Here is a 16700-nt window from a genome sequence, read left to right on the forward strand (position 1 = left end):
ATGGTTTTTAGCACAACCTCCTGAGAAATGTTTTGATTTCTACTAATCACAGCCTATCTTCTCAAGTTAGACAAAGCAGTTGAGCCACTAGTGATGAGGCCAGTCATTAGGCCCACCCCTGCCTGGATCTTGAGAGGAAGTAAGTAGATGAGGATCCCTGTGACTGGTATAACAGCTTTGTGGGAGATGGACCCGTGAGACGAATGGCAGCTGGAAGCCTTGGCAGTAGCACTAAAAAGACCAAACCCTGGTCACTGGGCCAAACATCCATTGTTTGTATGATGTCCAGAGACCACCCCTACTCCTGCTTCTCTGGACAAGCAACCTAGGCTCCCAGTAGCTGAGCTATGGTCTAGCACAGTGGTCCTCAGTACTCTTATTTCACATGCGTCAGAGAAGGTGTTAATGGATCAGCCCTTCAGTTCATATGTAGGCAATGGCAGAATCAGTAACAAAACCCAAGTGCAGTGGCTTCAGTAAGAACCATTGGTATAAACCAGTGTGGCACCCTTTTAATTATCTTGGGGGTTAACTCCAATTTGGTTCTGGTGTCAGGTGGCCATGTGCTTTAGGGGAGCCTCAATGGCAACCCACTCCAGTACTCTTGCCGGGAAAATGCCATGGACGGAGGAGCCTGATGGGCTGCAGTCCATGGGGTCTCGAAGAGTCAGACACGACTGAGCGACTTCACTTTCACTTTTCAGTTTCATGCATTGGAGAAGGAAATGGCAACCCACTCCAGATGTTCTTGCCTAGAGAATCCCAGGGATGGGGGAGCCTCGTGGGCTGTGGTCTATGGGGTCGCACAGAGTTGGACACGACTGAAGCGACTTAGCAGCAGCACTCTGTACCAAGGATGTGAAGCCTGCTTAGTTTAAATCAATCAACAGACCAGGTACTATTGTAGGAATGGATGGATGGCATAATCAAGGCCAACAAAGTAGGGTTGGAGGGCAGGGTTCTTTGCTTAGAATGCTTCTGGAAAAGATTTTCCTTACTCTTAAAAAGAGGATGAACAATCTCCTTTTTAAAGACTTGTATGACAATTTGATGCTTAGAGTCCCTGTAGCCATCCAGCCCTCTGAGAAAACAAGCCCAAGGACATCCAACACTCTGCTGATGACAATGTAGAAAACTAGAAAGAATCTGTTCTTGAAGACATTTTTGAGATGCTAAATTTACTCTGAAAGGTCCCTATCTTGTGTCTTAGTTTTACACAAGATACTCATTTTCCTTATTTTTGCATTTTTACTTGCATCTTATACTTGCATTCAAAAGCACCCAAAATACCAACTTGGTCACTGGCTTCCCATGTGTTTTTCTGAGGTCTAGAAACATATCAGATAATTTGTTAAGGAAGTGTGCTCTGTTATCTGGGGAATGGAAGGAGCCCCAGACTTGGTTCAAGAGCAATCTATTACCTAAGTTTGGGTAATTCACACTCAGTTTCATGTTTATCATCTGTAAAATATTATGTTTCTTTCACAGAGTAGTAGAAAAGACCAAAATGAGTAAGCTAAGTGAAAGCATTTTATAAAGCAAAATATAAGTTCTTTTAACAAGATGCTTTTGAAAGATAAATGTAGAATATCAAAATTTGCTCTGAATTCCAAATTTTAATATTCAGTATTTTTACCATTTTAACAATAGCATTACTAAAATGATGTCAGTCAGGGCATAGCTGAAAGCACAGCTAGGATGAACAGGATTCTGACTGGCTCTCTCTGAGACTGGCAGAAACAGTGTCATGATCACTGATCGGTGTCTCCAGTGGGATAGACGAAGTAGTACCTGGGTACCCTGGGCACTTATATCCCTAGTTTCCATTGCTATTTTGAGGCATATTTTCATTTCTACCTGCTAATTGATTTTGGCCTAGTGGAGTAGCTGCATATAAACCTGTACAACTATCTTGAGTGTTTAAACATAAGAAAATTGAAACTTAAAATATTTATCCAATATGTTGTTCTTGATGTGATCTTTAAGGGTAAAAGTTGGATCCCTTTACAAAGCAGGCTTTCTTGAGGTTTGGGTAACATCTATGTCAAAATTCAAAAATATAATCAAAAAACCTCACCAACAAAAATATTGTAAACATACTTTTTATTCTTTTCTTACCTTCAATGAAAAGTGCATGATGCCACCAAAACATTTTTTTGAAACTCAGTAACTGAACACAGAACTCAATAGCCTGGTTTTTATTTTCCAGACAACTGCTGAATAATTTATATTGCTTTAAAAATAACTAACATCTATCTTTATTACTTCAGTCCTTTTAAAAGTAGCAATATTACTCTCATTTTTTCATAAAAATCTAAAATATCTCTAGTAGTCCTAAGTGTACTGTATTTATATTTGTTCCAAGTGTTTGTTTCATTAAAATGTTCCAGAGATAAGTGCACTTCTATAGAGAAAACAAAATTTAAATAAAGACAAGGGTAATATTCATGGTTGTAGCAAAATAGTTATTTTGAATGTTCTGACTCTTAGCAATTCAGAGAGAAAATAGAATGTGTTTTGTAGGCAGGGACCTCTCTACTGATTAAAATTTCAATCCATTTCTTTGTAGATCATTGATAAATGGATAGCTGTTTCTCCTACCAGTAGATACTGCTGGGTTGATTGTCTAAAGGTTTTCTACAATAAAACACCAAAAATAAATGTACTTTAAAATATTGTAAGATTTACAGATCTACACAAAGATAACAGGTGTTTTAAAAAAAAAACAGAAAAAGTATATTATTACAGAAATAAATGAAACCCTATCTTAACCCTAAGCAACCAGTTTTGAATATTCCATACTTGTTATTTTCCTTTCAACTAATAGCTTATTAAATCAGATATATATTCCATTCAGTAAAGGTTGATAAGAAATTTCCTATTCTCAGATAGCACTATGCTTCAATAAATTTAAACATTTAAAGCCATGTAAATAAGAAAAGCATAAAAGAAAAAAACATAACTTGCTTTAATACAAAGGTTTTTTAATAAAAAAAGTCAAAGTCTACATTAAATCAGGAAATCAACAAATCTGAATTATACAAGCTTTCTATATACTTAGAAAAACCAAAAACACACAGTTTATAACAAAACTCTTTAATTCAAAATAGAGTCTAATTTAAAGAAAATGTCATTATGCTCTGTTGATTAGATAGGGTTTTGTCACTTAAATGGTTCACCTGAAATATGGGAAGTATATAATAAGAGAAAATTCAAGCTCAAGGGTACTTTGCAAATTATCTAATTTGCTTTATGAATCAAATTCTTAGCTTCCAAAGGGCAGACACAGTCTTTAATTGCTTTTAGATAGGCACTTAAGAAATGCTTTTGATGAGGAGGAAACCCCAAAGATTATGAATCACTCAACTCCAGGGAAAAATGAGTATCTTAACAAGGTAAACTTTTCATAACTGCCCTTCTGCTGCCAAGAAACCATAACTATCCCCAAGTTCTTCCTATTAATAAGAATGAAGGAAATGGAAACTAAAATGCTCTATTCTTATGCAGTTAAAAGGTAATAAGCTCCTTTATATCAATCTCTCTCTCTCTCACTTGAATTAATGAAATTTTTTAATACTAGAATAGTTACCATAGTAGAACCAGAGTATGTTGCAATTTCCTTGTATCTTACCCATTCACACTAGCAAAACATCCTTTTTAAAAAAACAGAGGGGAATGGGGGGAATGAGAAAAATCTCATAAAACTAAATGTAAGTTAGAGAGTTTTTAAAATTAGAGGCAGTTGTAATTAGAAAAACCAGAGCTAGGAAAAAGGAGACAACCCCAAAATGTTAATAGTTCTCTCTCCTAAATACTTGGTCACATGTTCCAGATAAGAAAAATGGAGATGAACTATTAGGTGAACACATAATAAGTATCAAACAAATACTAGGAGGGAAAGGGGAGGAAGGAAGGAAGGAAGGTGGGGGAGGGAAAGGAAGGAAAGGGAAGGGGAGAACAGGGCAGGAAGAAAAAAAGAATAGAATGGCCTTATTGAAACACCATGGAGCTCCCTAGAAAGCAGGAACATTTATAAAAGCTTTTGTAGATCTGCATAATAGTCCTATGCAATTCTTCCCCACTAGAAGAACATCTATACAAATAAATTATCATTTTAGATTCTGATCACAGATCATTCATAACAGTAATAACTGTTGTATCTAAAAAAGAAATTCTACTAGTTAACAGTTAAGACAAACATTAGGCCATTCTTTGATAAATTAATACTCCTCCGCTATTACTGATGAAGCCAAAACCTCAGAGAGTCATTTTTAAATGAAAATGTTGAGCTGGAAAAGACTATCGCATTCTTGGGGGATTTGCTGCTGACATCACCTCCCCCATCCTCTAATCACAAGCCCCCTGGCCTGCATTTATTTCCTTAATTCCATTTACAGTAACCACAGTGATGGAGCTAAACATGAACAGTAGTGCCCTTGAATGAGCTAGCCTCCATCAAAGATCTGAAGACAGCATTCCCGCAGGACAGTAAAATCCCCCACAGTTGCGAACATCCACTCTGTTCAGGATCTTTGGTACATTTGGAGTATAAGAAAATAATGGCACAATAATACAAGTACTATCAAAGGAAAATTTTTCATCAAAACAAATAAAAGTTAACCAGCCATGATATGTAACAACTTTCTAGAAAACCAAAGTAAATAGCTCTTTGTTCTCTACAAGTTCATTTACATGATCAGAAGTTTGACGTTTAAAAAAATAGTTTAATAAAAATACACTAGTAGTTCTACAAGCAGCCTTCATGGTCATTTCTTCAATTCAACTCACCATAATCAAATTAAAATAATGCCATGTCCTCTTATTAAAAAAGAAGTCCTCTTGTCACAAGAAAAGCAACTTTACATTTTATATGATACAGTACATCTCCCTATGAGTATACAGAATACATGTATAAAGGTCATCAGTATTTCTGAATGCAAAGTAAATATATTAGTGGAGTGCTTGAGTGAAGCTGTTCAACTTCCTCCTTATTCAAAACTCGTTACTCCCTACTGTGGAGTTTGTGTAATAACATGATGATAAACTTTATTTTTTAAATAACCCAGTGTATTTCCTTTTTAAAATGCCTTAAAACCATTACAGAAATTGTCTTCATATATATTCTATAGATGTCCAAACCAATAGGGCAAGTGTTCTAATACCAGCTATGGAAGATGGCTTTTATTGATTATCTAGACCCATAAGGTGTGCAGTAAAACAGCCAATACTGCAGTGTTACCTACAGGTTAGCCTATGTTGCTTTACATGATATGTGTTTCTCCTGAATTGATTAGAGGTGTTACAGTACAAAGCCACGGCACACACAGGCGGAATGGACCTTAATACGCGTGTAGGCAGTGCAGTTAGAAAGGGATGTACATTTCTTTTATTCCAGTACCTTCATATAATAAAGTTACCAAAAATAATATTAAAAAAAGAAAAAAGCCAGCTGGCACTGCCAACCAATTCCTGTAGTAGTCTTCGAAATCCTAATCCTGTAGAATTTCCTCTTGTAGTCAGAAGCACCACCGTCGTCAGGAGTATTTCCGTGTACTGTTACCTACGCCAAGCAAGCCTGGTGATGCGGCTACCTGAGTTCTCTTGGTTGTGAGCCAACGTGGTCTTCGCTCATAATTTCCCAGCCTTCATGTAGGTGGGGATAGAGCCACGCTGAGTCAACCCTTCGAACCTCTTATAGGTATAATTGAGGAAAACCCAGTCTTTGGATTTGTAGTCCGGTTCCGTGGTGTTTGGCACTGGAAAGATAGAAAAATTAACCAAGACCAAAGGAATTTCATTAATGGAATATGTTATCACTTTCATAGTCTTTTAAATGTGGTTAACTGTGAGACTGTCTTACCTGGTTGTAAAATATCAGATTCAGGAAAGTCATCGAAATTTGACGTATCATCAATGCTTTTGATTTCTATAGGGATTGCTGCTGGCCTTTCCCTGTAAAATAGTATTGAGTAACCATGGTTAAGTTTTCTTGAATTCAGTTTTCCAAAGCTTAATTCTACTTGCAAATTCTGCATGCTGTTCTATAGATATTAGAAGAGACAAGGAAATTTATTATGGATCTGAAATTTCTGAAGTTAAGTGGATTTCATAGCTGAGTAGAATTTTCTTATTAAAATATTATCATTTACTTGGAATTTTTATTTGTTTATACCAAGACTTTCTCATGCTGTTTCTTTTTTTAAAGAGGAAAAACAATAGTTAATGAAAGGGAAAGGAAAACAGAGAATTTTATTTAAAAAATTTTATCATTCTATAAAGTACCCTCAACATTGTGGGGACCAGAATCCAACCTAATTAATTTAGAAATAGAATTCTTTTAGTAGAGGATCAACCACTTCATAAGTCAAGTCATTTAGGAAAATAAGGGGCTCAAATGGTGAAGGGACTACATGTTTGTGATGAAATCTGAACCCAAAAACTTCTCAGTCATATAAATTTTAAGGGAACTGGGGGCATTAGGTTAAAAAAAATAATAAGTCATGAAAATGTTTTTTTATCATGCTAAATAATAGAAGCAATAAAAATTGATGAATTTCCTAAACTATTTTTAGCAGGATAAATAGTTTAGGAAATTCATCAATTTTTATTGCTTCTATTTTTTCAGCAAGTACTTAATGATCAATTAGGTGATAAGTGTACAAAATTTTGTAAAAACACATTTATATTTTCCCCAGAATTATTCTAACCTATTTACACTTAATGTACTAACTTAATAAATTTATATTAGTTTAGTGTAAAAACGTATAAACTCTGGTGCCCTGAGATCTAATCTCTAGTAATTATCAGAATGACCTTAGACATTGTGACTCTTCCCTCATGTAAAACCAGGAGACTGGACTGGTAGTCTATAAGCATTCTTTCAACCGTAACAGGGGGAATCATGTGATAGTTCTGCTCAATGAGATGACACACGGACAGTAAAATGCAGTGTAGCGGTTTAGAGTCAGGACTCCGGAATCACACTGCCTGGACTCAGTTCTAGCCAGATCACTTACTAGCTGAGGCACTAGTAAGGCAAATTACTTCTCTGTGACTTAGTTTTCTCATTTGTAAAATGGGGATAATAATAACACCTATTGTATAAGGCTTATTATGAGGATAAGATGAGAAATGTAAAGTACTTAAAACAGTGCTGGACATACAGTTAACAGTCCCCCCAAATATACCTACTCCAGAATCAGGTAGAATGTCTAGCACGTTGTAGGGGCTCCCGTGAGGGGACACTTAGCTGTCTTGAAAGTGGAAAGGGGGGCTGGCGAGCCTAGGCGAGGCAGGACTGAGGGCAGGGAGGCCAGAGAGGTGAAGAGCATTTTCGTCAGAATGAAGAGTAAACGACAATGCCCTAGGGTGGAGGGATGGGGCAGGAACCACACAAGATGCAGCTTCTACAGGTGAGGCAAGAATCATATCCTAAGATCCTGAAAAGCAGGGAAGGACCCTTAGTATCTCTCTCTGAGTACAAAGAGAAGGAAGGAAATGGCACAATCAGATTTGTTTCTGAACTGTTGCTGTGTGGGGGAGAGACCAGAACTGCTGAAGACAGTTTGGCCACAAAATGAATAAAGGCCAATGCTCACAACAAACTCCTCTAAGCCAGTTCTTAAAAGTTACCTGCATTATTTAACTTCTCTCACAATGCGGGAGACCTGGGTTTGATCCCTAAGTTGGGAAGATATCCTGGAGAAGGGAAAGGTTACCCACTCCAGTATTCTGGCCTGGAGAATTCCATGGACTGTATAGTGCATGGGTTTGCAAAGAGTTGGACACGACTGAGTGACTTTCACTTTCACAGTGTTTATAAGAGGGACTGTATATTCTTCAAAATTAATAAAGGAAACACAGTATAGAATATGAGAGGACAAAAATAGTTATACAGTATTAAATGTAATTACATCTTTGTTGTGCTAACAGCCTTCATCATGTAACTTTGCATATCAAAATCTAAACTGGCACAGTATGTGCTTGTTTCTTAAAGTGGATGTTACATAAAATGAGTCATTTAGCTATGGCTACTACAGTCTCACTCATTTATATAATCCAGAAAACACTAACTTATCACATGACCACAATGTTACCTCTTGTATTTAATCAATCAGAATCAGAGGTAAATTAATCACCAAATCTAGTAGAAAGTTTTCACTCACACGGCCTTATCCCACTCAAAGCCTGTAAACATACCTGATGTGCCCCCAGTCGACGCCTTCAAAAAAAGGATGACTTTTTATTTCTTCTACTCCACTATTCCCAATTCTATTTTCAGAATCAATACAAAACCTAGAAAATGGGAACACAGAAATTATAATATGCAGACTACATCTCAAGTACTCTGCATTATTTCCAACATTTCATCTTTTTTTCTGTTTACTGAAGTTAACTCTATTGTGAGAAATGTGAGGAAAAACAGAAATCATCTATAACTGCACTATTCAGACATAACTATTGCAAACAGTTGGAGGCTACTTCCTTCCAGTCTTTTACTATAATTTCAAAAATATGGTGTTGATAAGGAGTTTCCATTATTTTTTTTTTCACTTAATATACTGAGAACATTTCCCAAAGTCATTTAACTATTTTTCTATACATTTGTTTTCTAAAGTTTACACATGGAAACACTACAATTTACTTAGCTACTTCACCATTGCCAGTTAGATGATTTTCAACCTTTCATCACTAAAAACAGTATCAAGATAACATAATATATCCTAAATCTTTACACACATCTGATTATCTGCATATGCAAAATTCCTAGAAGTAGAATTGCTGGGTCAAAGGTCAAAGACAGTTTGAAGATTTTTTTTTTATAAGATTGTCCCAATTCATATTCCTTCTAGGAATCCACAATAGAACCTAAATGCTTCATCTTAGTTGAGAAAAAGAATGAATCTTTTGCTTAGAAAAGGTTTCATACATAGACTTTTTTTTTAATTGGGGGCTAATTACTTTACAATATTGTGGTGGCTTTTGCCATACATTCACATGAATCAGCCATGGGTGTACATGTGTCCCCATCCTGAAGCCCCCTCCCACCTCCCTCCCCATCACATCCCTCAGGGTCATCCCAGTGCACCAGCCCTGAGCACCCTGTCTCATTCATCGAACCTGGACTGGCGATCTATTTCACATATGATAATATACATGTTTCAATGCTATTTTCTCAAATCATCCCACCCTCACCTCCTCCCACTGAGTCCGAAAGTCTGTTCTTTACATCTGTGTCTCTTTTGCTGTCTCACATAGAGGGTCATCATTACCATCTTTCTAAATTCCATATATATGCATTAATATACTGTATTGGTGTTTTTCTTACATAGACTTTTGTGACATGAACTGCTACTAAGAATTTATTTTCCCTTTCTCTTTAGGGGATAAAGTCATTGTAATCCAACAGGAGTGACCTCTGAAATAATATAAGACTTCTTCCCTCTTAACTCTTTTTTTTTCCCCTGAATATTACCTTTTAAGAATCTGCATTAAAAAAAACCAAAATGCCTTTTCTTTACTGAGTTCTTAAACTGTATAGATCAGTGATAGTCTTTTTCTTCCCACAAAACTGAAATAGGCAATTTAATCGTTTAGGTCCCTGTGAGGCCTTAAGATACCATAACCTCTTTAAGAGATTTAACTACTAACCTAAGAATTAAGTCCTTGGCTTTCTCAGATATAGGCACCTCTGGAGGAAATACCAGAGTTTCTTTCCAGTTCATCACTTTCCTGTATGTTTCTTGAGGTGTTTCAGAGCAGAAAGGTGGATATCCTAAGTATCACAGGAAATAAGGTTTCATTAGCCTTTATGATCAAATTTGCTGCACCTACTATCTACATATCACAAAAAACAAAACAGCCCTGAGCGCTCTACTTAACAATAAAAAAATACCAACATTCATCCATTTATAATAAAATGGCTTATAAAGTCAACAAAATAAAGGATTTAAAGCATTGCCCCTCTTTCACCTAAAAGGTCACGCAGATACAATTTAGATACCTAGGAATTCTGGTTAAATGCCTCCTTCCTGACACAGGATCCCTAGAGAGCTCACTAATATTTATCATTGTGTATTTAACATTGGGGGATGAAGAAATCAGCTTAAAGAGTTCAGATATTTTAGCCCATAATATCTACAGTATGTTCAATCAGTGGTGCTCTGATTTACATGGTATGTACATAAATGAATAATAAAACATACCTATTAGCATTTCATACATAATTACTCCCAAAGACCACCAGTCACACAATTTGTTGTAGCCAGTCTGCATGAATACTTCTGGAGCAATGTAATCTGGTGTCCCAACTGTTGAATATGCCTGCAAAGGAACAGCTTGTCAAACCAGTGTTCTCAATATATATATATATATATATATATATATATATATAGTGTATATATATATATAGTATATATATATATTTTTGAAAGATCTGAGTATGGCTCACTACTGGAAAAACTAAAATATACAGAAGCTAATTTTGAATCGAATATGTGTTTTGCAGGTTTATCATGTATAAGGCTTTAGTGAAAGGCATGGAGTCAGATAATATGTTAAGACATGATTTCTGTCCCTAAAGAGCTCAACTAAGTTATTTATGTATTCAGTACTAAATCCATTCCAAAAAAGAATAAAAAGGTTGTGTTCAGTCAGCCTGGCTTCTGTACTCAATACTTGCTCTCAGGCAAGTTATTCAGCTTTTTTGAGCCTCAACTTCTGCTTACATAAAACTGGACTAATAATTCCTGCCCTAACAGAGTAGGTACGAGGATGAAAAAAGCAAAGGAACGTGTCTGTAAACCACAGCCTCCCATATAAAGATCAGGTATTTTCATTATAAACTCATTTCCAGGGCACTGCTTATCTATTAGAAAGCAATGCAGTTTTTCATTCTTAATTCATATAAAATCTTACAAAAACTTTCCTTAAGGCAGCAATTTTCTATTACAGGTAGTACTCTAGGGGCCATTTGAAAATGTGTAACAGCAGATTTTAACATTTCTATGATCTGGGGAAGGACATGATTGGCATTTAGTGGCAGGGAATATAGGCTCTAAAGGAATTTCCTGCCCCAAACACCAAGAGTCCGCTCTATTTCTTCACTAGAAAACACTGATGTAAGTCATGATGATGGTCACAAGAATATTAAAATCTGCACATGAGTAATGATTGTGAATATTCTGTAATTAGGGGGTACAGAATTTCCACCACAGTTTTAGGCAGTATTCATATTTCCCTTTAAAAGTAGGAAATGCTAACGCTAAGTCACTTCAGTCATGTCCGACTCCGTGTGACCCCATAGACGGCAGCCCATCAGGCTCCCCCGTCCCTGGGATTCTCCAGGCAAGAACACTGGAGTGGGTTGTCATTTCCTTCTCCAATGCATGATAGTGAAAAGTGAAAGTGAAGTCGCTCAGTCGTGTCTGACCCTCAGCGACCCCATGGACTGCAGCCTACCAGGCTCCTCCGTCCATGGGATCTTCCAGGCAAGAGTACTGGAGTGGGGTGCCATTGCCTTCTCCGAAAGTAGGAAATACTGCAATTCTTTTCTCAGTTGTAAAATCTGATCTACAAGTGACACATTTAAAAGTAGAAATAATATTCTGTCATTAATGCATAGCTCAAAACATTTAAAAAATATTTTTGAAAACTTTAAAACACCAAAATGTTTTACAAGCACAAAAAGTTTACTTGGGCTAATGAGAGAATGAGCTCAACAATGCAAAGGTCATTTTATTTGCTTTGAGAGGGTACCAGACTCTTGCCTTTCAGTCTGTTTACCTTCCTGAGGGACTGCTGAGTAAGTTTCTCTTCATCCCTTGGCAGAATTTAACAAATATTCATAGATATCTGTCGATATGTACCAGGCATTGTATAAGAAGTTAGGAAATTAAAGTCAAAAGGCACATTTGTAACCGTGACAAATGTTCACAGGATAAAAGGAAAGAGGAAAAGGGACAAATGATTCTAACATTTGCTAAGTAATAGAGGAGAAAGCTTGTAGGGTTAAAAACAGACAGTGCTGTTGGGCATTAAAGGAGTCATTACATTTATTTGCAATAAAGTCTGCTTTTCAATTCCATTTTATTGTAACACTGTTAACATGACAACAATTTGTGGTAAAGTCTGCTTTTCAATTCTATTTTATTGTAACACTCTTAACATGACAACAAACTTTGTTTACTTTGTCTATGAAGTTCTTAGAAACACACAATAACCTTACTTATGCTGACTGATATTTGTTGTATCAGGACAGGTAGGGAAAAGGGAAACATGAATATCACTCAGCATTTACCTCAATTTATACTCATCTCCCAGGTGGTGCTAGCAGTAAAGAAACCCGCCTGCCAATGCAAGTAGACATAAAAGACACAGGTTCGATCCCTGGGTTGGGAAGATCCCCTGGAGGAGGGTATGGCAACCCACTCCAGTACTGGAGAATCCCATGGACAGAGGAGCCTGGCAGGCTACAGTCTATATGGTCGCACAGAGCCAGACAAGACTGAAGTGACCTAGCACACACACACACTCATCTCGGTGAGTTTTATAGAAAGTGCTAGCACTGGTAAACAGACAAACGCATAACTATAGATATGCTTGATAAAATACTCTGAAGTGAAATCGTAAAATATAAAAGTGGCATTTTCCTTTATAGGCATGGAAATGTTACAGAAAAATTAAGAAAACTATATGATCTCAGAACAAGCTCTATCACTGCTAGGAAGTAAGAACTAATTATTGTGAAGCTCTAAATTGTAAAACAAATACCAAATGAGGTTTTAGGACCAGGGCCCAAAATTCTTTCTTCCAAATCTGGCTACTTACCAGTTGTCTCCTATTCTTCTTCCATGTTTCTGCTTTCCTCTTTGAGTTCATGTTCTGGAATGCTAATTTCAATGAGACAGAATTGTAATTATGAGGGAAAAACTCTTACCAAAAAACAAATTCACATACATGCATTGAAAACACACCAGTTTAAGGGCTGAGGAGAAGGAGAGAAGCTTCAGTTCTCAACAGTCCTGGATTAAACCAGCTGGGCTACTTTAACTCGAAAAAAAATCCAACTTACAGAAGTCACTTGGTGGGTTGTGGGTAAGATTTCTATAGAATTCAGTCCTATGAGCCTTCTTTAATCCCGTGCACAAACCAAAATCAGATAATTTTACATGACCCTAAGGAAAAAAAAGGAAAAAACTCATAAAATCATTAGAGACAAAAGGCTTATTTAAAACTCTTCTTCTAAATGCAATCATAAAAATTCTTAGCTTAGAACTCCTACAGGTGAAATGCAAAATTATCAATATTTGATGTTGATTATTTTAAGAAGGAGAAAATGGAAGATGATAAAAAGACAGCCAATTTTCCCTTGATGTCATTTCACTTCAAGGGCTCTCTCCTACTGTACCAGTTTATGAAATAATGTAGGTTACCCGTCATATAAATTGCAGTTGCCCATTTCCAATCACAAAATCACCTCTTTTACAGCATAAAACAATCAGTGACCTAGTAATTCACCAGTTTATTCACATGCCTTGGCATCTAACAAAAGGTTGTCTGGTTTAATATCCCGATGGATGAAACCCAACTGGTGGATTGCATCTATTGCCAGAACAGTCTCTGAAATGTAGAACTGTGTTTCCTCTTCTGTCAAAGTATCCTTCTTCATTAGCAATGTCATCATGTCACCTAAGTAAATGAGAGTAAGTACCCTGTATTAGTAACGCCTCAAAAGGGGGAATGTTTTGTAAAAAGATGTCTTTGTAATATACAACATGAGCCTCATTTCTGCATTTTATGATCCACCCAGAGTACTTCCAACCATCTCTAGGGCCAAATAAAAAAAAGCTCATTAAGGAGAAGTTTCATGACATGTAATGGTTTTAAGGTAGAAAATATGTGAAATCAAATCACAGCAGAACTGATAATGATATATAGTATCTACCATTCAACATCCAGAAATAAGTTGCTGAGGAAAATATATCAAACCGGGAAAATGAATGCATGTAAGCACATCTGGAAATGGGATATATTCTTTCAAATTCAGGTTTCAAAAGCACTCAGCACTCTTTGGGCCAACAAAGATAGGTCATTATTCCACCAAAAGGGTCACTTCTAGATGTTCTTGTTCCCAAGAAATTTTCCTCTTTTACAAGGGACAAAGAAGAAACACTATGGTAAATTTACAACTCAAAATTGACAACTGTTAATATTTTTTCATGATGCTTCAAGTCTTTAAAAAAAAATACCACGCAAATACTTTATCCTCTGTTTCCATTCTATTCCTTCCCCTTTTTGTTGAGTTGCCATTATCATGGATTTGCTTTGGTGTGTATTCTTCCAGCTTATTTTTGAAATGTTTTCAGATGCATATATATTAATCTATGAATTTAGAGTCTTTTTTATGGTTTTTAAAATGACATGTGATATCAACTGTACATATAATTCCACAGCTTGCTTTATCTCTGTTGATTTCTGAGATCTTACTGTTGAAACAAATACAGCTCCTGACTTTTAACTACTGTAAAATATTTAATGACATAAGTATGCCATGTTTTACTTATCCATTCTTCTACTGATGGACAGTCATCTTGCATCTAGGGTTTCACTCTTAGACGCTGCTGCCATGAGGCCTCTTGTGCACGTGTGGGGAAGAATCCCTGACTGTAGGACACATGCCTTTTTAACTTTCCTGGCATCTCTGAACTGCTCTCCCTAAGAGTCAGAGATTCCTCTGCACAGATGAGGGGCCAGGTTTCCCCACAGCCTCATCAGACTATTAATGTTTCTACCAATCAGATGGTTGAGTGAGAAATGGAATCTCATTCTTGTTTTAATTTGCATTTCCCTGAATATGAGTAAAGCTGAACACTTTCTCATCTATTCGTAGACCAACCAGAGTTCTATTCCTTACACTGCCTATCATTTGCCCACTGGGTTGTCTGTTTTCTTCTTTGGTGACTTGTTCTCAACTCTAGACTTGCAAAGATCTAAAAAATTATATAAACAGAATAATAATATTTAAAATGTGCCAGCTTTATCATTTCTTCAAAACAATCTGATTTGTGGTTCAAATTAGTATTATTATGGGAAGAATGATTAGAAAATTATGACTGTGTAAAACCTCAGAGCCAGAGGTATAAAATATCCCTAGCTTATTGATTTATATAATCAATAAAATCATAGTTAGATATAAAGATGTGTTTGTGTTGGCCTGTCATTACTATTACGTTTGCTTTTACCTCCAGGGAGAAATTCCATGATTAGATAAAGGTTCCTCTTGTCTTGAAAACTGTAAAACATCTTCACCACCCAGGCACCATCTGCTTCTACCAAAATATCTCTTTCTGCTCGGATATGGGCCACCTGGATGAATGTATTTTGAAAAAATAATTGTAACATGTTACACATTTTTCAAGCTTACTTCTTAACAATCACCATATTCTCATTAAATATGGAGAAGTTCAGGAAACAGTTTATTTTAGCTGATATCTTTAGGTCTGAAAAGGTGGAATCACAAAGGGAAGCTGAGACTTTTGAGGTAGAAAAATGATTAGTCTAAAGATTTTCTAACCAGAATCTCCACCTAACCAAGGATCTTGGCTTCGTCAAATAAATTTAGGGTCCTGGTCTGACTTTTATTAAAAGTTAAGTAGTTAGCAATGCCCTATAGATTGGTATGACAAAGTCAGAGTCCTCAACAAACTATTTTTTAATTGTTACCAGTCCAACAAAGGGCCTGACTTGGCCTTTAACTATTAGGGTGCTTTAAGAAGTTGAAACATTTATAATAATTTTATATTATTTTGTTATAATAAACCTTTATAATATCCATAAACATGATCTACAGCAAATTCTTATATAACTTTTTGGGATTTTGCTATGACTTGTCAGACACATAATTATTACAGTTACTATTAAATGAACATTTTGGAGACTGAAAAACTTTATGAAATGAGTGATTTGTGGGGTTGGTACAGTTAATTTTCAGATGTTTTCCCACTGATACATCTATACATTCTTTCTTCAAATTTAATTAACAATAGAATAATTTGATTTTATGCTTTTGCTATTTTCACTGTGTGCCATTATGAACTCTGGCCTAAAGCACATGAGGATACAGATTTTGTAAACCTTTTCTTGATAACAAAATATGATCTGCTTAAAATAACTGAGGTTACTGTATTATGGTCAGATACAGTAAATGCTCTAAGATCAAAATCAAAGCACAAGAATAAACATTAAAAACTTGTTTTCTGGCATCAAAAAACTTAAAACTTCTTTGGACCTGTTTCATAAAGTGAAAAATTATATTGAAATTCCTACCTACCACCTTGTACAAAACATTTTGAGATGGTAAAGGAAAAACAAACTCTGGTGCTGCCTCTGGTGTTGTCCAGATAAACAACTACATCATTAACTGGGCTTGATTAATCATTTTTAAGTATCTTAAAGCCAGATTACAGGCATGTTTTCAAAATGCACCTAGGTTTCTAAAGTAAAGGAAGTGTCATGCACAGTAATCTGGAACCACAACAGTGGGGAGATATGGTAGTCGCTTCAGTTGTGTCCAACTCTTTGCAACCCCAAGGACTGTAGCCTGCCAGGCTCTTCTGTTCATGGCATTCTCCAGGCAAGAATACTGGAGTGGGTTGCCATTTCCTTCTCCAGGGGATCTTCCCAAGCCAGGGACTGAACCT

The 16700-nt window shown here is 36.2% G+C and overlaps 1 protein-coding gene across 4 annotated transcripts in view; it reads right to left on the reverse strand.

Moving 5' to 3' along the window:
• Nucleotides 1-2963: 2963 nt before the first annotated feature.
• The window catches only part of STK38L (serine/threonine kinase 38 like), an 81710-nt gene continuing 67973 nt past the window's right edge, over nucleotides 2964-16700 (reverse strand). For all 4 annotated transcript variants that reach the window (XM_070789920.1, XM_070789923.1, XM_070789924.1 and 1 more), the window contains 9 exons: nucleotides 15243-15366; nucleotides 13535-13689; nucleotides 13073-13175; nucleotides 12829-12890; nucleotides 10206-10323; nucleotides 9652-9775; nucleotides 8200-8295; nucleotides 5861-5952; nucleotides 2964-5756 (listed from right to left, as the gene is read on the reverse strand). In XM_070789920.1, the coding sequence (XP_070646021.1) occupies nucleotides 5629-5756; nucleotides 5861-5952; nucleotides 8200-8295; nucleotides 9652-9775; nucleotides 10206-10323; nucleotides 12829-12890; nucleotides 13073-13175; nucleotides 13535-13689; nucleotides 15243-15366 (1002 nt within the window). In that variant the 3' untranslated portion in view covers nucleotides 2964-5628. The remainder of the gene's footprint in view (nucleotides 5757-5860; nucleotides 5953-8199; nucleotides 8296-9651; nucleotides 9776-10205; nucleotides 10324-12828; nucleotides 12891-13072; nucleotides 13176-13534; nucleotides 13690-15242; nucleotides 15367-16700) is intronic.

Source organism: Bos indicus, chromosome 5, assembly GCF_029378745.1.
Source record: "Bos indicus isolate NIAB-ARS_2022 breed Sahiwal x Tharparkar chromosome 5, NIAB-ARS_B.indTharparkar_mat_pri_1.0, whole genome shotgun sequence".
Taxonomy (NCBI): Eukaryota; Metazoa; Chordata; class Mammalia; order Artiodactyla; family Bovidae; genus Bos; species Bos indicus.